Source organism: Serinus canaria, chromosome 17, assembly GCF_022539315.1.
Source record: "Serinus canaria isolate serCan28SL12 chromosome 17, serCan2020, whole genome shotgun sequence".
Lineage (NCBI taxonomy): Eukaryota > Metazoa > Chordata > Aves > Passeriformes > Fringillidae > Serinus > Serinus canaria.
In genome coordinates this window covers 832,993-856,543 of record NC_066330.1, presented here as the reverse complement: position 1 = coordinate 856,543, position 23,551 = coordinate 832,993, and the positions used below count along the sequence as shown (strand labels likewise).

General features: G+C 45.5%; 1 protein-coding gene across 2 annotated transcripts in view; it reads left to right on the top strand.

Moving 5' to 3' along the window:
- SCAI (suppressor of cancer cell invasion) overlaps positions 1–23,146 on the top strand; it is a 37,886-nt gene extending 14,740 nt beyond the window's left edge. The window contains exons 3-17 of one of the 2 annotated variants that reach the window (XM_030231508.2): positions 2,870–2,965; positions 3,571–3,657; positions 4,178–4,276; positions 4,957–5,053; positions 5,809–5,907; positions 6,519–6,671; positions 7,501–7,602; positions 8,162–8,263; positions 8,890–8,968; positions 11,023–11,122; positions 11,582–11,663; positions 15,839–15,911; positions 16,438–16,611; positions 16,691–16,791; positions 17,856–23,146. In XM_030231508.2, the coding sequence (XP_030087368.1) occupies positions 2,870–2,965; positions 3,571–3,657; positions 4,178–4,276; positions 4,957–5,053; positions 5,809–5,907; positions 6,519–6,671; positions 7,501–7,602; positions 8,162–8,263; positions 8,890–8,968; positions 11,023–11,122; positions 11,582–11,663; positions 15,839–15,911; positions 16,438–16,611; positions 16,691–16,791; positions 17,856–18,005 (1,594 nt within the window). In that variant the 3' untranslated portion in view covers positions 18,006–23,146. The remainder of the gene's footprint in view (positions 1–2,869; positions 2,966–3,570; positions 3,658–4,177; positions 4,277–4,956; positions 5,054–5,808; positions 5,908–6,518; positions 6,672–7,500; positions 7,603–8,161; positions 8,264–8,889; positions 8,969–11,022; positions 11,123–11,581; positions 11,664–15,838; positions 15,912–16,437; positions 16,612–16,690; positions 16,792–17,855) is intronic. The other variant, XM_030231509.2, reaches the window with a different exon arrangement.
- Positions 23,147–23,551: the final 405 nt, after the last annotated feature.

Here is a 23,551-nt window from a genome sequence, read left to right as displayed (position 1 = left end):
CGTCTGGATTCGTTTGGTTGCCCCTTTATCCCTCCTGTAGTGGTGTTCAGCCAGAGCAGTGCTGAGCCAGCAGCCTGGGCTGGGCACACCCCACAGGAAAACCTGCTGCCTTTGTCTCTCCTCACTGCTCTGGTGTCCTCCTGTAGATCTGGAAGTAGCAATAAGTCCTGCTATGCCATAGGTCTTGAGCTCTCAAGTTGGGTGTATAATTGCTTCTGGGTCGTGTATTCCCTGTCTCCTTTGGTGGGAAGAGCTGTGCTAAAAGCCCACTCTGCAATTAGCCGAGGCTTTGGGATTCTTTTGGGCTAATTCTCACCAAATAATGCACGTCCCCATGTTCTGTTAAAAAAACTGCTCTAAATGTCCTCTTTTGCTTATGTATCCATCTTCTCATGCAAAATTTCTTGGTACACGGGAGCAGCATGTGTGATGTTCAGCACAGAGCAGTAGAGGGATGGCAGGAAGGGCAGCTCTTGTCTGCAAAAAGCTGTAGTGAAAGCACACTAATGTATTGTCATAAATGAAGTTTTATTACAGCCATGTCAGAATACTATCAAAAGAACAAGTGCTACTGTCTGTTTCCATGGAGATCCTTCCCGTTCCCTGGGGAGCCGAGGAATCCATGGTGTTGTGCAGCTATGCCAGCTGCAATTAGGCAGGCAGGCTGCAGGAGGAATATCTGTGTGGACAGGCAGCAGTGACTGCAGACAGCAGTGCCAAGCACACGGGCACTGCCCTGGCAGAGGCTTCTGCAAACACCACTCACATCTAGTGCAGCACAGCGAGCCCAGCTGGGCTTTGTGTCTAGGGTGTGTTAGAGTGTCTAGGCTTGTGCAGAGGAAGGTGTGGAATGGGGAGGTGAAGGTGAGTGTGTTAATTAGCTCACTGATGAGGGATAGATGCATGATCATCATCAGCCCATACCTGCCCCATAACCCTACCTGCTTAGGGCTTAGTTTGTGCAGGTACTGGTGTTTGAGAGAAGGGTGCTTTCTTGGGCTGGGGTTCTTAAGTCAACTTGTTAATTCAGGCATTCTATAGGTTAGTGCCAGGGAACTTTGATTTGTATGGTTTATAAAAAAAATTACCAATTTCAATATTGTTTTGTAATTATATATATTTTTATATATACTTTACCATTGAATCTTATGGGTGTGCTAATTAAATTAAATTAAATTAAATTAAAGCTACCTCTTGCTGTGTCAGAGTCTGTGCTGTATCTTGGGTGTGTGGACAGTGCCTTAGCTTCTTTTGTTTAGCTAAAATGTTTACATCTATTACAACGAGAGAAGGTGGTGAATTGTTCCTTGCAGAAAATGCTTTAAATTTGCATGTGTTTGTATCAAGCTGTATTTCAATGAAGATGTTGGTACCCTGAAGCACATATTTATATTCCTGTTTACCCCTTGCTACACCAACATACGTGGCGAGATTTTGAGCAACCCATTGCAAGTTTGAAGGGATTTTTTTTTGTTTTTTAATTTGGTTAAATACTGCCCGGATTCCTTGGCATCTTCATGGAATATCAGCACCAAGTACTGGAATGCTTCTCCAGGCTGGTAAGAGCTGTAGCTGGTGAGGGATTCATTTTACTTGTAGTAGCTGAGCTAGGTCCCTTCAAGCTGTGTGGGAAGTACAGTTGGCTGATGAACAGAAGAATATTAATTTCCTTTCCTACCTCGGGTGCTGTTAAAGCAATTACAGTGAGCAGAAACAGACCAGAATGCTGCTCTGAAATGGTGTGTACTGCTCTGCTTCTCTGGCTCCTTCAGAGGACATGGCAAGGTTTCCTAAAGGTGCTCCTTGCTTGGTCTCTCCCCTCCAGGCTTGGATGTGGCATGTGCTACTTTTCTGTCTGCTGAAGGTGGTACATGAACCAGCACAGTGATTTGAGAGAGCATTCCTTGTGGAAATCAGTCTTGAATCAAATGAAAGAGGTTCTGTCTTGGAAAAGCTGCTCTACTTCCACTTGCAGAGCTGTATACCTCCTCTGAATGAGCTCTGGTGTAGATGTGTAGGGAATATGTGCTCAGTGGGACTCGGGGATTTGGTCCCCTCTGTTGCATTTATTTCAAGATTCAGGTCTCTCCTGGGAGATGGGAGGAGTGAGGGTTGAGAGCCTGAACCTTTAAAGGCAGAATCCTTAGGAATACATTATAGTTGTGGAAATATAGCACAGTGTGGAAATCCAGGGGAGGTAGGAGAGCTGAGCTGAGCTGGGGTGGCTGGCTCACCTTGTAGCCCTGGAGACTGACAGGAAAAACCAGAAGTTCTCAGGTTGTGTCGTGTCGCTAGCTGTGAGTGAGAGGGTGACAAATGTGGTGATGGTGCAGCAGAGCCCAGGGAGTGCTGACTGTGAGCATCCATATGCTGGCCTGACCTGCTGATAGTGGGGCCCTGGTTTTGGTTGTGATGCCATAGGCTCTGTTTCTGAAACACGGCCGTATCCATTTGAGAAAGATTCCTTCCTTAGTCAGTAACAATAAATCTTATCAGTCTATACTAGCTAATTTCCATCTGCTTGGTCTTGAGTAGGGTTTTTCTGTATTATGATATTTTAACAGTCTGATTTGTCTTTCTGTGCATATAACCATATAGTTACTTCTCTTTTAGCAAAATTGTAAGATATTTTCAAACACCTGTTGCATGTTCCTACAGGATCATTTCCTATTTGGAGAGATCCAGTAACAACAGGTTTTGAGAAACTCTGGCAGTCATAGTTCTTGTAGTTCTGGGTACAGGCAAAATTCTAAAGTATGTGAATGAATCCTGAACAGAGCAGTTCTGACTTTGACACAAACATGCTCCTGTCATGTTGGGTTGACTGGATTCTGCTTCCTAATTCTGCTTTTGTCACTGTCTCTTGCAGGGATTTACCTCAGTATGGGCAGAAGCAGTGGCAATCCTATTTTGGGCGAACATTTGATGTTTACACCAAGCTCTGGAAGTTCCAACAGCAGCACCGGTAAGGCAATGGTGTAGGCAGATGTGTTGTGTGGGTTTAAGTGCAGCTTTAATCTCTGGAATGCCCAGAGCCCCAGCTAAGATTGAGATTTCACTGTGTTGTTCAAGCATGAAGGGAGGGAACAGCAGCTTCCTGCAGCGCTCACAGTCTATTGAATTAAAATGTTGCAGAGTGTTCAGTGACTTTTTTAACAAACCCTTTTGCTCTACCTGAGTGTGTGGTGCTTTAATTTCTTACTGAGGAGGTGATGGATTCTGCAGAGCAGAATCTGGAATGGTGTGAAGTCTCTTGCTGCAGCGTGGGCTCTGATCCTTCACACCTTCCTCTGGCTGCATAGTCTGCGTGTTCTCCTGGGAAGTGGTGACCTTTTGTTGTGTGTATTTTGTGCAACACACTTATGTCTGGTTCTGGCAAGTTTATGCAAGATAAACGTCCCTCCTTGTGGGGTGTGTGTGCTGCTGGCTCTGCGAGGGGCTGCTGCTGGCAACGCTGCACCAGTAATGAAAGCTGAATTTGGCCCTGCAATGGCTCTTTGTCTTGTCTGGTGGGATGTTCTGGGATATTTGGGAATCCTTTTAATCTTTCTTTTCTCTCTTGCGACATAGACAAGTATTGGACAATCGGTATGGGTTGAAGAGGTGGCAAATTGGGGAAATTGCTTCCAAGATTGGGCAGCTCTATTACCATTATTAGTAAGTAAGCGCAGAAGAGGATTCAGTGGGCAATGCAGGGTTAGTGGCAGCTGCCTGCCAAATGTCTGGATGCTCAGTCAGGAGGAATCAGTGACTGGGCTGAGTCATGATGCCTGTTTGTGAATGAGGGCCCTGGGGACTGCATGGGGCGCTGCAGGGAAGGGCTCCTGTGAGCCTGGTGCCACTGGCACTGCCCAAGGACTTCTCTCCTGCCTCCAAAGTGTCTTCCACGTGTGCTGCATTGGAGTGTTGTGGAAAAATGTGATTTACAAGTGTGGGAGCTTAATGTTCCTCAGTGACCCCCATCACCTTGCACGTGGTGCAGGATGGGCAGCTTTAATTGTTACCTGAAATGGGATCCAAGCTCTGACACATCCCACAGTGAGAGTCTGGCTCTCCTGGGATGGCACTTGAGGAGGGAGCTCTGCCAGGGAGGCACAGGCTGCCTGAGGGGCAGGAAGGGAGGGTTTGGTGTGGCTTTCCCAGTGAGGCCGTGAGCTGATGCCGCTGTTCCCCGCAGCCTGCGCACCTCTGAAACCAGCTATCTCAACGAGGCTTTCTCCTTCTACTCAGCCATCAGGCAGAGGTCCTACTACTCCCAAGTCAACAAAGAGGACAGGTATGTCTGAATGGAGGCCCTTGTTTTTTCAAGACTAGAAATGGAAAGAAAGGAGAACACTAGAAAGGCGTGTGGAAGCAGCAGGGAGCTATAAACTAGGAACATAACTAGGATAAAATCCATGTTGTTGAAGGAAGTTTCTTTTAATCCTTCTGCCACTATTGAAAAATGCAGGATAAATAAGAGCTTTGCTATATGACTGGAAGAACATTCTGTTACCTGGTCCTGGATAGAAGGCTATTAGCCCCAAAGTTTTGTCATTTTAAATCCTGAGCAGTATCAGTGCTGGGAGCTAGAATGCTGTGGGTGGAAGATGGGTCAGCTGGGCTGAAGCAGAGGAATCTGTGTGATTCTTATCAGGCCTTTCAGGGGAACAGCAGCTCATACTGCAGCACAGCAAGGTTTGAACAGCCAGCCATGATATCTGACTCCCATGCCCCTGTCAAGTAAGGAGGCTGTTGCTTTCTTAAGTTACTTTTTATGTCCCTGTACTCAATTTTAACTAAACCTCCAAGCAGCCAGGTGGCTATACATCACCACATGAGTTCAGTCAGAACTCTAATCTGCAACTGTTCAGCCCTGCTGTGGTTTTAAACTCCTCCTCTCCCTTACCCCTGCTACCTGCCTCTGTTCTATTTTAATCTCAAATTTGGCTGTGATGTTTTTGTTGTTGTGTCTAGGCCTGAATTAGTGGTTAAGAAGCTGCGTTACTATGCAAGGTTCATAGTGGTTTGTCTCCTGCTCAACAAGATGGATGTTGTAAAGGACCTTGTAAAGGTATGCTAGAGTTGGGGTAAAGGTGCTGAGGGGTGGGAGGTTGCTGATCCTGGCTTTTCTAGTCTATCTGCCATCCAACATAGGAATACCTTCTGTCATTCAGACATTTAATAATGACACTTTAGGAGCAAAAGATTTGGTTGCATTGTTTAAACAGCAAGTAAAAATATTCCAATAGCTGCAGCCCAGACAGGGAGGTGCCTGGAAGTGCAGCAAAGGAACAGCAAGCTGCTCCCCACAGCATATGCTTCCCAGCCCCTCTGCCAACCTCGCTTCAAGCAGTTCCTGGGCCTGACAGCTTTGTGTAGGTTGCATTGCTGTGTGTGTCACAGCTCCCTTGAACTGCAGGCTTCACTTAGCACAGCTAAACCAGCCACACCATCCCCTTTCTCAAGGTATTTAAAGTTACTTGCAAGCTGAAATTTGAGTCCCTGGTATCCATAGCTTATGGTAATAACGAGTGACATAGCTGTGAGTGGGATAATTATACTTAACTCCAGATATTCTTTGCATTTGGACCTACGTAGAAGACAATTTGCATTGCCAGAACTCAGTGTAGCATTGGCATTCTGTCTGCTGAAAGGGCGCGTTTTGGCTGGCATGTTAGTCAGGAGTGTGCTGCATATGTTCTCAAGGAGTTTATTTATTTATTATTCTTAAAGGCCAGCACAGCTAACCAAATATAAGGTTGCTGACTGCCTGTTAAAGTCTGGCTTTAGGAGTGACTGTGTCTATCTCTGAACTGTTTACATCAGGAGCTGTCAGATGAAATTGAAGACTACACGCATCGTTTCAATACTGAAGATCAGGTGGAGTGGAACCTGGTTCTTCAGGAAGTGGCAGCATTTATTGAGGTGAGAATAGCATCCCCTGTAGTTGTTTAGAGTTTTCTGTCTTGTTGATGGAAGTGTTGCTGTATCACCACATTTGTGAGGGAAGCAGGTGTGCCGGTGCAGGGACAGTGTGCCTGTCCCATGAATCACTGACATGTGGTCACAGGAATATTTAAACATTGCCAGAATGGGTGGCGCCATTATCATTCACTCTCCTCCTTTGCTATTCATTTCTACAAAGGGAAAGCAAGCTAAAATTATTATGACTGTAGGAATATTTAGTTTATTCTGCATGAATTTGTAGGGTTGTTGATGACATTGACTCCTCAGGTACTGTGAAGCTGAAGCAGAGTCCATGTCATTGGAGGCAGTATGATTTTCTCACTGCTGTACCTTCATGTGCTTGTCCCATGTGTTTCTTGCAGTCCCTAAGAACTTTGCTTTTCCAGCTGGGAAGGCTTTACCCTCTAGCCTGAATACAAATATATAAGTAAATGCATGCCAAAGTAATTTAAAAAATCTGCCTCATTTGTGAGATGTTTATTGTAAGTGCCAAGACCTGTGGACTTCTCTCTGACTGCAAATCTGTATGCTTTCCTGAATTCTTGATTTATTCTGGTTGCTTTTTTTAGGCAGACCCTGTCATGGTTTTAAATGATGACAACACCATTGTAATCACCTCTAACAGGCTTTCTGAGACGGGAGCTCCGTTGCTGGAGCAGGGGATGATAGTGGGACAGCTTGCTCTTGCAGATGCGCTCATTATTGGCAACTGCAACAACCAGGTAAAGGAAATTCTGGGCACCTGGGTTTGCTTCTTTGGGGTCCCCCCTATGACATCCCTCCTGATCGTACAACAGAGATTCCAACAGAGGAGAACACTGAAATATTTTTGTTGTGATGGTTGCAGTGGTAGCAGGAGGAAGAGGGTTCACAGTAATAAGACCTAAAAATGAAATGTTAGATATTAGATCTCTGGTACTGGCTTCTAATTCTTTATATACAACATGTCAATTAAGTAGACACAATTGATTTTCATGTACTGGATTATTTGTTACAACATTCAAGCACAGTAGACCTTTAAGATACATCCAGAAAAAGCTTGACTTGAGCTTTTATATGACTCACTCCAGCTTGTTGCCACTTCAGTGGCAACAGTAAGAGGTTTTCAAAAGACATTCTAGGTTCTGTTTTTAGATTATAATGATAGTGAAGTTGTACAAATTTCTTGGCTTCTCTCTGAGCTCTTTTCAGGTAAGCAAGGGAGTTATATTTAAACTACACTTCATCTGTCTTTGTCAGATTTTGTCTGAATTCATAGTACATAGCCATTTCAGCACCTGATTAGCCCACACCCCAGAGAGGCCTGTAATTTGGAAGCAGGGGTCTGCAGTGCAGTGACTTGGCCTGGTAGATCAGTAACAAATAGACTTTGTCTTCTGTGAGCTCTTCCAGAAGACATTCACAGCTCTTCAGAGATCCAGAGATGACACTGACAGATCCCTGAGAGAGAATGGTCTCTCTGGTGTGCAGTGGAGTCTCTCAGCTGGATAATTCCAGAGAAATTCTGTTTAATGTGATTCTGGCAGAATAAACTGTGTGACTCTCTTGCAGGTCAAGTTCAGTGAGCTGACAATCGACATGTTCCGAATGCTGCAAGCTCTGGAGAGGGAACCCATGAACTTGGCATCACAAATGAACAAACCCGGAATGCAGGTCAGTTCCACTTCAGTGACAAACCTGGCAGCACATCTTAACTGGGTTTTGTGTTGATTGATTGCTTTGAAGTAGTCTCCTCCTTCAGTATTGTCACTGTGCAGAACAGGTTAGTAAAGGTGGTGTAACTTCCACTAGAAATTAGTGAAGAGTAGCTCAAACCCATGGACTCCTCAGATTACTGAGTCAGCTGAAAGTTAATGTCCCCTTCAGAGAACATATCAAGTCTTCTATCTGGGGCCAAAAGAAAATATGAAGATTTTTCATTGATTTAATTGTGATGAAGTGTGAATTTTGTCACAGATTTATTGGGTGATACTTGAGAGAGTAAGAAAGACTTAGTTCACAAGTTTCAGTGAGGGAGAATACCAACTTATGGTTTGAATCCTGTGCATCTTGCTTTACTGTGTAGTAGGAAATGCAGAATGGGCAGACCATTTGTGTGGGTAGTGTGTTGGAACATTCTAATAAACAGAAATTTAGAGGGTTATGGGACTACTTTGATAACATCTGGTTGTTGGGGATTTTTGAGTAGTATTTTGTTTCTTTCTTTTAACAGGAGTCAGCAGAGAAACCAGCCAGGCGGGAAAACCCCCATAAATACCTACTTTATAAACCAACTTTTAGCCAGCTATATACATTTTTAGCAGCATCATTTAAGGTTTGTGAAATTGGTGAATTTATTTGTAATAAAAAATATCCAGGACTGTTTGGGAGACTGAATGAAAAGTAGATCTCCACTGATCTGGAGAATAGAAAAATCTTCAGAGTATTCTTTCATTTCATATCATGCCAAGCACAAACCACAATGGGGGAAGTGCATCAGGAGATTGTTGCTCTCGAGCACTGTACAGCTACAGAATCTCCAGTCCTGTATCCCATTCCAGCTTTAAACAAAGCTTCCCTTGTGCATTGTTTGGGAGTTGGGCTCTGCGTGGATCTTGGCAGCTTTTGGGTTCCATATCTCGGAGAGCCTCAGATCTGCATAGATGGTAAAAGAGTCTGTGTGGAAGCAGATGCTTTGTCAGTGCTGCTTGGAGCTCTGCTACCAGCCTAGAGGTTTGTGTGGAGACGAGTTCAGACATTTCATCAGGTGACATTTTGGTCTGTTGGGAGGAGTGTCTGTGCTGGGGCAGGGCCAGTCCATGCACCAAGAGCAGAGTGGAGGGGAGCCAGAAGCAGGAGTAGCGCAGTTACAATGACAGCGTGTTATGGAGGTGATGATTCAGTGTTAAAATAAACTTGTGCCTTTCTTCCCTCGGCCCTGTGGCCCTGTTTGCACTGCAGGAGCTGCCTGCCAACAGCGTGCTGCTGATTTACCTGTCTGCCACGGGCGTGTTCCCATCAGGTCGTTCGGATAGTGAAGGTACAATAAAGGAATGCTCCCTGTCATGAACAGGGCTTGAATTCTCCTTATGTTCCAGGACAAGTGACCAAGAAAGATGTCACAAAGCTCCTTTAAAAAGACGAGTCAATTTGATTCTCCTGTCTGCTTAGTAAGATAGTCTTTATTTTCCACAAACAATAATTAAATCTTTGTGTTCTAATTAGAGTGCGTTAGCCTGAGAACTTTTCAAAGGACACATCCAGTTTTTGATGCATCTGAAGTATTAAAAACCTCCCAATTTTGAAGACCATGTGGCTCAGTTGATGCATCAGCACAAAGTTCATAAAATGGCTCTGTGGCACTCTGTGATTCTTTCCAATGCCCAGCACAGGAGAACGTGTGGCCAGGACATGGGTGGTGGAAGGACTCAAGCAGCTGCAGGGACTGGTCTATTTGCACGCTCATTAACCTGACAATTCAAGCCCTTCTCATGATTTTTGACTATTCCCCTCACTTCACCCTCCTGTTCTTTTCAATCTAGCAGAATATTTGGATGCAGCTGCAATGTAAAAGCTGAAAACTGGTTGGCTGAAGTAAACATGGTCCAAAGATCTGTTTATATAATTCCAGAAAAAAAAATCAAAATAATTTTTTAACATCCTAAATATTATAAAAAACCTCATCTGTTTGAGACTTGCATTCCTTTATAAGATGCATGCTTTGTCCATCCAAGTGCATGATTTATAGAGCTCTCAAAATGTTAAAAGAAAAAAAAAATCCCTGTCAGCTTTGGGCAGTGGCAGTGATTTTTTTTAAATGCTTTTAACATTTTACTTCTTGCTGCAGCTTGGTGATAGGTCCTAACTGCAGTGTGTCCTCTGGAGCCTGTGGTATGGGCCCCTCTCTGCATGTGTTGTTTCAGCTTAAGAGCTTGTGGCAGAGGCATCCAGGCTCAGTCACCTGAGGAGCTGCCCACCAGCGTGCTGCTTTCACCAAGGACCCCATCACAGCTGCATTCCTTTAACAAGGTGGTGTGCTCTGCACACAGTCCTGCCTTATTAAAGGGGAGAGCAGCTGCAAGTTGCACTGTGCACTGCCTGCAAGCTGTGTGTTTGGCAGACCATGTGAGGTGTTTGTAACAGTGCTAAATTAATGTTTGTCCTGTTCCTGATTTTGTATCCCCAAAGCTTCCCTTAAATGGAAAGGCGCCTTGTATCCAAACCTGAAAAAATTGCATTTGGTGGCCAAACGTGGGTCAGCCAAGTCTGTAAATGTATCACAGAATGAGGAAACTCTAATACTTTATTTTACTAAAGTTAGTGACATTTCATACCCATACCAATGGCAGAAATATTTCTTGGTATCTGTGGGATTTGATATTTTATATAGCCATTGCTTTTGTGTTTGCTCTCCATCAGACACTCAGGGGGTAGCTTGGTTTTGCAAATTTAGCAGAACATTCAGCTTACAGTAGGAACACATGTCCAGGGCATGTGCATGTGAAAACTGTGAATTCTGACTTTGAAATCTTGAAATACCTTTGATACAGATTTGAAATCTGGTTAAAGCTATTGTGTCCCTTTGTCATTCTCTGACTTCTCTCTTCTCCCCTTTGCAGTGCTAGAGCTGCAAATGACAGTAATAGTTCTAGTCTTTTGGATTCATTTAACTGTATTTTTTGATCAAATTCTGAATCTGGAATGTGCAAACTCATACAGTAATTCTACAAAGGTATTGATTTTCCTGTATCAGACGTGTAGTGGGTTTTAGTCTTTTATCTCTGTGGTGTAACAAGAGCCAATATTGGGATAATTTGCATTAATTTATGGGTTAATAGTGAATAATTAAGTTAGAAGTTATGAAATTGCATTCCTTGCTTCTGTTTGATAGATGCTGAAGTTTCTAAAAAAGCATAAAAAGGCATATGCAGTCAGTGAAGTCTCCACATTCCTCTCTCCCCTCCTTACAACTGCAGCAGCTCAGATTCCCTTAGTGTTCTGGGATTTGTTGTTGCTTCCTCCCTGTCGTGTGGTCAGTAAATGTGCAGCAGGGTGAGTTGCCCCTGCTGATTTGAGCTTCCTTTCCCCGTGAAGGTCCGTACGATTTCGGGGGTGTGCTGACCAACAGCAACCGCGACATCATCAACGGGGATGCCCTCCACAAGCGCAACCAGTCCTACAAGGAGATGCACTGGTGAGTGTGCTGCAGCCTGCAGATTCACAGGAGCTTGTCTTCAGTAGAGAAAAATGCATCAACACCTCTGGAGTTCAGACTCCTCGGTGCAGGACGTCATATGGGGATTGCTTGAACACTCAGAAGTGAATGTGCAGCTTTAAATGATCATTTAAACACTTCAGCCTTACTCATGTAAGTCAGTGTAAGTTCCTGATTACTGACAAACTTCAGAGCAGTGGTGGATGACTTCTCAAGAAGTTAAACCTCTCTTGAACTAATGAGAAGTCCCACAGCCCATATTATAGACAAATACAGACAATAGCGCAGCTGCTCTCTGAGGATGAATCTGGGGACTGCAGCATGGGAAATCTGTCTGCTTTTTATCTGGCTGTGGGCAGCTCTGTAGCTGAGACACTTGTGCAGTGTCGGAGCTGTGCAGCAGTTGTGGTGCTCTGAAGGGGCCCTTTCTCTTTGCAGCCTTCACCCTGGAGATCTCTACCCTTTCACCAGAAAGCCCCTGTTCATCATCGTGGATTCTTCCAACAGCGTCGCCTACAAGGTAAGGCCCTTGGAGGCAGTTCCTCCCGTGGTAGGATACAGTGCCAACCCCTAGTTAGCTTACACTTTTAACAGGCTATTTTTTTAAACAGTTTGTATTCAGTCTTTCTTTTCTTTTGAGGTTGTGCATGCTAGTCAGGATCTGACCCTATGAATAGGAACAAGAAGGAGAAGCACATGAACAGCCGCTCATTGGAAAGTAATAAATCCTCCTGGAGGGAAAAAAGGTTCAAGATTTCCAAGGTCTCTGGTGGGAGGTTTACTTTTGTTTTATACCAAAGACAAATCTCGGTGTGTGTGCATGGGGGAGGGAGATAACTAATGTGCTTTTCTTTTTTCCAGTCATCCAACATTCAGTTGCTTTTAAGCAACAGAAAGGAGTCAAAGCATTGAGCCTGATCTTAAAAAACACGGGGTGTCTGTGTCTGAAAAATGTCTGAACCAAGGAAGTAACAAGCCTCACATTAGCATCCAGTGTTACTGTAGAGTGGTGTTTGCTTGGACACTGAGCCTCCTTCCTAGGGTGCTCTGGACTTACAGTAGAATTGCTCCATGCCCAATCACCTCTGGGAATCTGCAGTTCGGGTAATACAGATGCAGGCATTGCACTCGTGATGGCCAGTTGAATCTGGAGAGCATTACACATGTATTTCATTCATGAATGGGGTAATAAGAATGTGCTATATCTGGGGAAAGTGCCACTTCTTCTGTGTTCCTTTTTATAGCTCCATTATGTGCAGTGAGGGAGGGAACAGCCACAGCTGCGTTTCGGAGGAGGAACAGGGACGTCTAGTGGCCAGAGGAACTTGTGCCTTGCTCAGTGTCCACAGGCTGTGCTGTTTGTTTTGAAGGCATGTGCTGGCCAAGGAGAGGTACTAAATCAGTGGTCAGTGTGAGTCAGGGTAGTTCTGTACTGAGCCAGGGAACTCCTGCCTGACAGCCAGATAATGGTCTGGCCTCTCTGTGGCTCTTTGGTTTGTTTTAGTGTAAGGTTTCTCAGAGGGCTTTTTAAACACCGCTTTATTTAAATTCACTGCACTGGTTTCAGAACAAATCTGCTTTTTTCTTGAATTCACTTCCCCATTTAAATGGAAGGAAACACAATTAGAGTGATTTACTTGTCTTTCTGAGAAAGTGAGCGTTTGGAAGGGATTTATTTCCCTATGCTTTTTCCTGACTTTCATTCCAGTATAACATCAGGAGGATTGGTTTTCTTTCAGGGAAAAAGGTATGGCTTGTGTTGGGTTTTTGGTTTGGTTTTGGTTTTTGAACCACCCTCCTCTCTAACAGAATTGTTAGAAGATGTCAAATGGATCAGCTCTGTAAGGGAGCAAAAGATTCCATCTCTGGACAGACTGGGATTCTGTGTAAAGCTTAGAGCAAAGAACCTGTTTGGGGCAATGGATTTCCACACGTAGATTGGTAGGTCTTATGAGAATAATGTCAAATGTTTACAGTAGAATTTGCTTTTTGTATTGCATTTAAATTTGATAATTAAGTTTTCTTTGTTTTGTGGGCACACAGTAAGCAATCTGTAACCTCCACTGAGTTTCTTTTTGTTGGTCTGCAGTGAGCTGTCAGGGGTGTAAAACCCAGCAGTCTGTTCAGCACAGCTGGTAGAGAGCATCCAGCTCTGTCTGTGTGGAAGGAGCTCAGAAATGTGAGCTTGGGAAGTATTTCAGGACAGGGTTATAGAAGTGGCTGCTAGGAGCACTGACCCAGATCAGAACAGTGTGGGCAGAACTGCGAGGAACCTACAAAGAAATGTGTTCAGCATTTCAGAAGTGACATTCACCTTCCCCATCTCTTGCCACTGAACATAGGCAGGCGTGTGAGGGGACTGGTTTAGGTGTCTTGTGTTGTTTTCCAGTGAAGGTTCATGGCAGAGCTCTCAAGGTCAGTGTTTCAGCCCTTGTACACTCCTGCTGTGGTTGTGCTGGGGTCCTTGTCCCCAGGGAGCCCTGACAGACTGGCCTGTGACTGTCCCCTGTGGGCTGGGAGGTGTCTGGGGGCTCCAGTGCTGGCATGAACAAAGAGCAGCCGTGTGAGGAATTGAAGTCAATACTGCCTTTTTTCCCCGTGGCTGCTCTGATCCTCCCTGATAGGACAGGAGCTTTCCTGACATTTAAATGTCACTGCCAGCAGCACCAGCAGGAACAGCAAATGCTCACACATCCTTTTCTGCAGCCCGTCCCTGCTCTCCTGCATGCATCCCCGTCCTCTCCCTCTCTCTGCAGGGCTTAAATGGTGGTGACTGAAAGTAAGTCCTGCCAGGAAGTGACTTGCCAGTTTGTCAAATCAGCAAGCACTTGAACAGCTTCCTCCCCTGTATATTTAGCTGAAAGTGGAAGATAACTGCAAATCGAGCATATCTACTGAAAGCCGTGAATTTTTTTTTAACACTTCCATTTAAATATAGCTGTCTGTGTGTTCTTGAAGGTTACCACTGCATATGTGGATGAAATAATATTTTTAAATCAATATCTTCCTGTAGCTGTGGTTGTCTAGGATCATGGTAAAATGCAAAGTCTTCAAACCAAACCAAACCAAAACCTCCAGCCAGTGGGAATGCAAGGCCTTTGTCAGTGATGTGGTATAAATACTCAGCTTAGCAAAGCTTAAATGTGAAGGGACTTCTTTTGGAGATGATGGGCAGTTCTTTCTTGGAAGGAGATGTACATGACATGCATTGTAAAAATCAGCAGTACTTCTGTTGGAAACCTTGAACACTGAAGTAAAAAACCAGTCAAATTTGAAACAAAATGGAGTTTATCCTTTTTGGAGTTGTCCATGCACTGAAGGGTAGGGCATTCCATAGCCAGACCTCCTGTCAACATCTGGATTGCAGGGCAGGTTCTCCTGGCTTAACCTCTGCTGGGGCAGAGTCCAGAGTGCTCTCAGACCCCCAGGTGACCCAGGGGTGCTCTTGGCTGTGGGACTGCAGGGCTGTGGTCACTGCTGCCCTGGCTGCTTTGGTCTGGACCCGAGTGACACTCGGAGGGATCCATCAAACTGCTCAGTCTGCTCCTGGTACTGGGAACACTGATTGCTGGAGAAGGTGGAACCTTGCCAGTGTGCCTACAATTCAAACCAGCAGTGTCTGGGGTGGCTCCTGGAGGTTGAAATGTTTTTTTCACCAGTTCCTGAGCTGACCTGTTGTCACTGTCTGCAAGGAAGTTGTCTTTGTTTCTTCCTTAGAGACCAAACCTTAGTATCCAGCATTATCAGTCTTCCCTGGGCTCCTAATGAGCTAGAAGGGTTTCTGGCACTACTCAGCACTCTGTCAGAGATGGGAAATGTTTTATTTTGATTAGACTAGATTTCTGTCTCTAGTATTTAGCAGATTTAGATCAAATTAATTCTGTAAAACTAATATAACTGAAATATACTGCCTGGAAGGGAAAGTTCATTTGAATTATGCAGATGCCAAAAGGAATTTAAAAAATAACTTTTTGAGGATTCTTGACAAGCAAATGCTTGTGGTGTTGTATGTCTTACACTTGTAAACTGCAGTTTGAAGAATCTGACCTGCAGATGTGTGTGTGGCACTCGTATGCTCTGGAGGCAGGGTTTGAGTCTGTGCTCTGAAAGGATGCAGGCACAATCACATTTTCTGTAGCTTTGCAAGCCTTCTGTTTAAGAAAGCCCTTCTGGTGACAGCTAATGAGGTTGTGTGCATGATTTTTGGCTTTTTTTCCCAGGTTGTGACATACTTGCTTTAAAGGAAACTTTAAAACTTTTCTCTGGGCCCTCCTGTTTCATCACTCATAGCTCCTCCTGCTAGAAAGAAAAGGGCAAAGAAATGGTTTTGGCTGGGCAGTTCAGTTGATGTTGAGGGAAGATGTTAAACCCAATTGCTTTCACTTTTACTGCAGAACATAATTTTTTTATTTTCAAGTAATGTGTTAGTACTGAAAGCCATATTTCCATGAAATTAGTGTCTGCCATCAGTAGCAATGAAATGAGAGAATTGTAATTAATTTGAAATGTAGTTGCTTATATTCCTTCTGTGCTGTGATCCCTGAGTAAATGAATTTGTCAGGCTCATTGCCAATGCTGAGCTGTGTGAGGGGCAGTAGTGGCTTCTGTCATAAATATGATTTGTACCCTTGACTTGCTGAATATTCAAGGCAAGCAAAGTGACCATCAATACTTCAAAATTCTTATCTGTTACAGAATTTCACAAACTTATTTGGACAGCCATTGGTGTGCTTGCTTTCTCCAACAGCATATCCAAAAGCATTACAAGGTATGTGCAGTATTGCATTTCCCAACAAGCTGCAGTTCCTGTATCTGCCCCAAACAGAACGTGGATTCCTCAGGAAGAGACAGCTTTTCACTACTGTGTAACCCCTAAGTCAGGTTACCAGTCCCTGAAGTAGTGTGATAAAGTTTAGCCAGTGTATGTGGTAAATAATTTGTTCCAGTGCTGGTGACATTTCTGCAGATGGCTCCTACAAGGGCTGGAGCCAAGGCTCTCCTGCAGGGAGACGGAGGCATGGCCAGCCCAGCATGGCTGATGGTGATTGTTAGAGCTCTGGGCAGCATTATTGCTCCCAGAAGGGGAGCAGAGTCAGTTTTGGTCTCTTGGTGCTAAGGCATGTCTCCAGCAAGCCTTTATTGCCAGTCAGGGGTCAGGTCTGCACGAGGGAAGGTGTAGCTAGACACAGGAGTAGCTCCTCTCGGGTGAGTGACTTCCTTGTGCGGCAGGGACAGCGTTTCTGTTTCATGTGCCAAATGTATCCCTTTGTCTATTGATTTATTTTTCCTTTTAGATCAGTCTCAGCGGGGTAGCCTCTTCACACTCTTTCTGAACAATCCCTTAATGGCATTCCTGTTTGTCTCTGGATTATCAAGCATGCGCCGAGGACTGTGGGAGAAGTGTCAGGATTACCTCCGGAAAATCAACCGGGACATTGCCCAGCTGCTGACCCACTCCCGATCCATAGGTACGGCCTGGCCAGGCCCAGCTCAGCCTCCTGGGGGTCTGAGCCTTTCTAAACTGGCCTTTCTTTGCCTTCTGTACAGATCAGTCCTTCCTTCAGTTTTTTGGGGATGAATTCCTTCGCTTGCTTCTCACAAGATTTATCTTCTGCTCGGCCACGATGAGGATGCACAAAATCTTCCGGGTATGCAGGGATGTCTGTGCCTTTGTGGGAGCTCCAGGCCTGCAGAGCTGCCCTGGTCAGGTGGGAGGGCCAGGGTGACCTCAGAAAGGGACTGATGCTCACAGGCTGTTCCTGCAGCTTGCACTGAGGCTGTGCCTTTGTGTCTCTCCAAAGGCACGGAGCCTTTGGCTTGCAGGAGCCTCATCCTGCACGTAACACAGCAGGCACACTCCAGTTCAATTATGTCACTCTGGACAGCCTTGTCTGCTAGAAAAATTCCTCTTTAGAACTTAAGATTATTATTTCTACACAACCAAAAAGGTATAGAGCAAGAATATAAGGGGAAGTGGGGAGGAGTGGGTCATTATTTCTGGAATGTGTTCATGTGAATGGGTTTTGAAAGGTCTTTGAAGTGTAAATGAACACACTAAATAGGAAGATGGTATTTTTGCCTCCCTGTTGGTTAAAGCTGTGCCAGCAGAGAAGTCTGCTCTGGATCTGCACCATTTTCTGTGAGTGTTGGCATACAAACTGCCTGCTCCATTTTAAATACTGCAGGAAAAATGGGACTGGAGCACTGAAAGGTGCAGTATTCAGTTGTGGAACTGCAGATGTCCAGAGCTCTCCAAGCCCAAGTCAGCTACCTGGGCTGCTCTGATACCAGGGAAAAGAAGTAGGTCTGTGTCAGTGGGGAGAGATTTGCCCCCAGTGTCTTAGATATTTGTTTTAGGATGAGATGAATCTCCCACTGGAGATGCTTACATGTCTGTAATTTCAAGAAATGAACTCCAGCCTAGTAGGTAAGTACAGGTGAATATTTTTTTGTCTCTTTTAGTGGTTTCTTTTTTTTTTTTCCTGCAAAGCCTCAGTGAACATACCAATAACTATCTGAGATGAGCTGGCATTTGTATTGCCACTGTGACCATCTATGAATCAATGGAAAGAGCAAACTGAAAATTCTAGAATGTTTTCTGTCTCTGTGCCATACTGAATGGATTAGGGTGAAATTGGCCTTTTGCAGAATTCTTCCTAGAGGGTGTGGAAGAAATGAGTGTCTGATTCTCTTTGTTTTCACTGTCATCTAGCAGGAGACTCGAAATTATCCCGAATCTTATCCTCAGCTGCCAAGAGATGAAACGGTGGAGAACCCTCACCTCCAAAAGCACATTTTGGAGCTGGCTTCCATTCTGGATGTTAGGAATGTTTTCCTGGAAAACACACTCGATGACTATTAAAAGAAACTGTCTTACTGCAAAGGGGATTCCCTGGCCACAGATTTTGAATGGTGCAGTTTTATAATGTGAAAATCATAAAAGGAAGTACTTGATTTTATTTTTAAATTTAGGACCATTATTTTAAAAAGTAATAATAAACAGCTGTTAGTTGAGCTGTTCCATTCTGTATGGGGTCAATTTTATAAGCAGAAGTTTTCATGTCTTTTAAATGTTAAACTAAAGAATCACTAGAGGTTTATTTCTGGTCTTGTGGCTGTCAACCACATTTCCAACAGCTGATCCTAAGCATAGAAGTATTATTGGTTACCTTTAGCCCACATTTGTGGAAATCCTTTATTTTTATACAATTTTAAGAAATTGGAAAGAAAAAAATCAACAGAAAAAACCCAATATTTTATCCCCAAAGAGTTTGGATTTGAAATGGTAACGATGGAACCACACAGTGCAAACCAACAATAGCAATAACACAGATTCCTTCATAACAAATATATTTTTTCAGTCTTAGGCAAGTGAGGAGACAAAACTGTGGGCAATTTAAGGTACATTTGGAGCAGTGTTTTGAAGTGAATTTGTACAGATACTTAATGCTCCCTCTAAGTTTGATGCAGCAGTTTTCTGTATGAACTGTGTACTGCTGGCCAAGGACCTGGTTGGGCAGGGGGTCAGTAGTGAACAAACTGCAAACCCTGAAGGTCAGCCCCCACCTCTCACTGTCACGGGGGGCGTCCTGCCACAGGAGGAGGGGGCATTCTTCAGTTTGAGGTACTGTTAGAAATTCCAGCATTTCCAGCAGGTGTGTGGATGGAATGTGTGCCCCCACAGCATGAGCAGCCCCTGGCAGAGCTGAGAGGATGTCCTGTGCAGTGCTGTGCCAGCCCCTCCTGTCCCTCGTGTGTCTGACCCCGCTGTGCCACAGCCCCAGAGAGGTGCTGGTGTTCTCCTTGCAGGTGAAGCCAGGTGGGAGCTGCCAGAGCCCCCTGGATGTTTTCCATGCCCCCCCCAGGCTCAGTTCTGCCCTCAGGAGCAGTGAGGGGGCTGTAACTTGGCAGCACCATCACTCCCCAGCCCAAGAGCTCAGCTGGATGGGTGTCTGCAGAAGGACAGTGCCCTTGGGAAGGGGCTGGCTGGAGGAGGCTCTTGTGGCTGCTGGGAAGAGGGCTGGCTGCCTCATTTGGGACTGCTCTGCCTGCCCTGCAGAGCTAGAGGAGCTCTGGCAGCTCCTGGCAGTGCAGGGGGAGCAAGGAGGAGGGAATGGACATACTTTAAACTATGAAATGGAAGAGGCAGTTGTCACTGTTCCATGGGCTGCTAGAAGTGAGAGGACGAGTCCAATCATGCTTTTTGTTTAACCCCAGCCATGCCTGTGTGCTTAGGTGGAAACAGTGCAGAACTTGGTGACTGTTGCAGTGTCCTGGCAATCCTGGGTGCAGAGCATCACCCAGGGTGTGATGTGGTCACCCAGAGCAGCCTGGTGGGTCCATCCTGCTGAGGGAGCACAGTGTGGAACAGCAGGAACGGCTGCAGTGTAGCTCGGGAGTTTGCATGAAGGTTCTTTGTAGCTGGGCTGAGCTTGCATCATCCATTCTTTATTTCCCAAGTGTACAAAATCCTGTGAATGCTTGTGTTTGTCCTAAGCAGTCGTGAAGCTGGTACATTGAGACCCCCCCTTGGTGCTGCTCTTTGGAGCCTGGCAGGACTTCCTTTGCCAGGCTGTGGAGTCTGTTCTGACGGGTGTGTGTTGGTGTGGGCATGTGTGTGCTCGGCCTTTGTGTGTGTGTGTACAGTACACATGCATCTACTGCCTGGTGTAAATTGTAAATATGTATATTTGTACAGGTACTTGTATATGTATTAAAAATAATGAACCACTATGATGTCTATATACAAAATTTATATATACACTCATACACCATGTTGGGTGGATTCCACAAGGTGCTGCAGATCATTTGTGGTTGTACTAAAGGTTATGGCTCTTTTGCCACTGTAATTTGCTGTTTCCAGGGACTTACCCTTGGACCTTGAAGTAATTGATAACTGATTCCAGGTACAGGAGCCCTTAGTTAGCCAGGGACATGGGTATCCCTGTGTGTCACAGTGATAAGATCCGTGTATTTACTGTGAGGCTGATCCTGGCCTTTCTGCCTGGTAGGAGGTCCCCTGTTGCTAAAATGTGGGATTGTGTGTGGAGGCTAAAGATGCAGGAAGCCTTTAATGCAGCAGCAAGTGAGAGGCAGGTTATCTGTTTCCCTGCCTGCTGTTCCTCTACCAGCAGCATTCAGCTTGCATAGAAAAAAGGAATTGAGTTTTCCCCAGCTCACTGCCTTCCAACCAAATGCTTTTGCTTTGCTTTAGCTTTTGCTTTGATGAAGCTATTCCTTTTTTGGTTCCATCTCTGTGGAAAAGAGTATGTTGTTTCCAAGCATAGGAGTGATGATGATGACGATGATGATTCCACTCGTGTGAGCTGGTGAGCCTCTGGGGCATTGCTTGTGAACTGACTGGGAAAGCCTTGGTGGTCCTCACCTTTGTTTAGCCAGGCTGAAGTGGGGAGTCCTTGCTTGTGACCTGAGAGGCTTCTACCATTTGCAGCCCTTCGAGAAAGGTCTGTTTGCTTTTTGCCAAGGTAGATCTCATCAGAGAAGAATGCACTTTTCAAAAGAAGTTGGAATGTAGGAGGAGAATATAGGCCTTAAAAATTAGTTCAGAAGCTGAACTTAACAACAATGACTGTCCAAATGAAAAATTAATTTTTGAGGTTCCTAATTCTCCTCTTACCCGCTGATCTTTGTTAGAAGGTCCAGTGCTGGGACATTGAAAGATAAAGATTTCACTCCTGTTGTGTTGGGAGGAGTATGGAATTGTACTGTGGAAGCAGAGGGCTCATACCCTCTGTCTGCTCTAGCTGTAGCTAGGATGAGTGTCTCCTCTTGGGTTTTGAGCCAGCCCCTTCTTTCCCACCCAAAGAACTGCATTCAATATGAAAATGTTGATATTTTCCCCTCCAAGTAAAAGCTTGTCTTGTTTGAACTAAGTCATTCTGAACTTGTGCTACTGTGTGCTCTGTGCTATGGTCGTAGGTACCTCTCGGTGTATGCTTGTGTGTACTGAAGAAAATCTGGTTTTGTATCTCGCAGTCCTCAGTGTGGAAGCCAAGCAAAGACTGAACTATTTTTAAGTGAGAAGAGTACAAATCCTTTTCTTCTCAGGCCTGATGCCTTCCCTCTTGTCTCGCTCTCCCTTTCTCCATGTATCTTTATTGCTTATATTAGCGGAGAAGACTTGCCAGCACCAGGCAATGCCAAATTAAAGGGGTAAATTCTGCATGTAAAACATTGAGAGGACAAGGTGAACTGGACCAGCTGTGTCCTTACAGGACTGCTCCTGCCTGGCTCCCTACTCCCTGCATGTGGTGTGCTCAGATGAATCCTGCTCCCACAGTAGGTTTGTGCTCCTGCTCAAATTGGCTTTGGAACATCTTGCCAAGGTAATGCTGTTGTCTTTTTTCCCCCTTTGACTTCTCAAAGTAACAGTGATAGGGCAATGCAGGGTTATGAGTCTTTAATGCTCTGGTTTTTCATTCCTCCTGGGATGTGATGTGTCATTTTGCTTTGTGCACCAGCTAAATGGAGCACTAACTTCCATGAGCTGCACAAACTGGACTTGCTCCCTGGAGTGCTTTCTTGAGAAGTTGCAGGACCTTTCTTTGAGTAGTTCATCAAAACAATGTCTGTCAAGTCAGGACTGACTAACCCCCTCAAGACTGTTCCCCAGGGGGATGTGCAGAGATGTCTTTAAAGGATCATAGGAAATAGATGGGGAAAACAGGAAATCTGGCTTCAGTTAATCATCTTCAGAAGTTACAATTTGAGTAGCTCTGGTCAGGCTTCTCCCGTCAGGATGGGATGGAAGTGCTGTTCCATAGCCCACCCTGGCATGAGTTAGGAAGCATCTCCCCTGCCTCACTGCCTCCCGTGTCCTGTAACCATGCTGTGCTGCAAGTCTGCTCTTCCCAAAGCTAAAAATCTTGGAATCTGTCTGAACAAATGTTTTGTCTTGAGGTTTCTTTGTAAAAGCTTTACCTGTGTTGATTCCTCAGTAACTGTCCGAGTGCAGCTCAGTGGTGCAGAGCGGCCGAGCCTCACTCAGTCCTGGTGGTGCTGGGAGCTGCTCTGGTGGCTGGGGCTGCTCCTGGGGCTGAGGGAGCTCTGCAGGCAGGAACGCTTATATGAACAAGGGAAAAAAATTTAATACAGAGAGCTGCAAACTGCTCTGTGCACCTTGTAAGGTCAGACTGGACAGAGCAGCCGGGCTAAGCTCTGCAGAGCAGATGATACACTCCTGAAGGGGCTCTCCTGTGTTTGTAACATTGGACTTTTAGAGCAATACTGTTCTGTGACCAAATGTATTCAGGTGCTTTGAAGATCAATAGAGATCTGCTCACTAGAGCAGAGGACACACGTAACTCCTTCAGATTTAGGAGTGACAGCCACTTCTTGTTTTCCTGTCTAAACCATTGCCAAGACTGAGGAGAGTTAGTTCAGGATTTCTGAATCTGACATTTTTTGGGGTTAAGGACTGTCTCTGGATTCTGCCCAGAGGCACGCACAGATGTTTTGTTCCTGGTTTGATTCCCGCTGGGAGCAGACCCCAGCACAGCTGGCTGGCCTGCAGGAGCCCCAGAGCAGAACAGATCTCACCAGCCCAGTCCCAGCAGCCACTCCTACCAGAACCAACCCTGCTGGGAGGATCTGCCCCCTGACTTCACAGATGGCTTTTGGCACGTGTTGGTGATGGTTCTGCCATTGAACTGGTTTGTTGGGAGCAGGATTCTGCCTCATGCAGGCTGAAAAGCACAAGTGGCTTCTGCCCTGGGCCAGGCCCAGCGAGAAGAGGAGGGGAGCGCAGGTGGGAGCGTTCTGGGAATGCAGAGGGACCGTGCCTCGGGCAGCCCCGCTGCGGAGGTACAGGGAGCGTTTTGCCTCTCTGAGAATCAAATTATTTATTACCAAAAGTAATTTTATAGTGAATTGGTTTAAAGTTATTTTACAGCTGTGTGCCTGTATATCGTATTTTGGTAAAAACGGATATTTTCCTTAAAATATATAGAGATATATAAATAAACTTTTTTTGGAGCAAATGGACTTTTTTGCAAGGGATCTGTAATCGCCAAAGCAGTGTGATGCCAGAAGCGACTCTGCCGTTGTTCGGGGAGGGAAGGAGCGTGTTTGTGTTACTGCTGGACACTGCGGGGAGAAGCGAAGCCGCGATGGAGCCGGGCCCTACCGCCTGTCCCACCCGCTCGTCACCGCCTTTCCAGCCTTTACAGAGACTTTGGAGCAGATTTCCGTTCGCTTTTGTCCCCGCCGCGCCGGGGCCGCTCCCGCCCGGTGTTCCCGGTTGTGCCGTGTCCGAGCCGTTCGCTGTCCCTGTCCCGGCCGCCGCCCCGGCCCCGCCGGCGGACTGTGCTGTCAATAAACTGTGATAAACGCTCGTACCGAGGCGCCTGCTCCGCTCCGGGCGGGGACTGCGGGAGGGAGGAGCGGCGA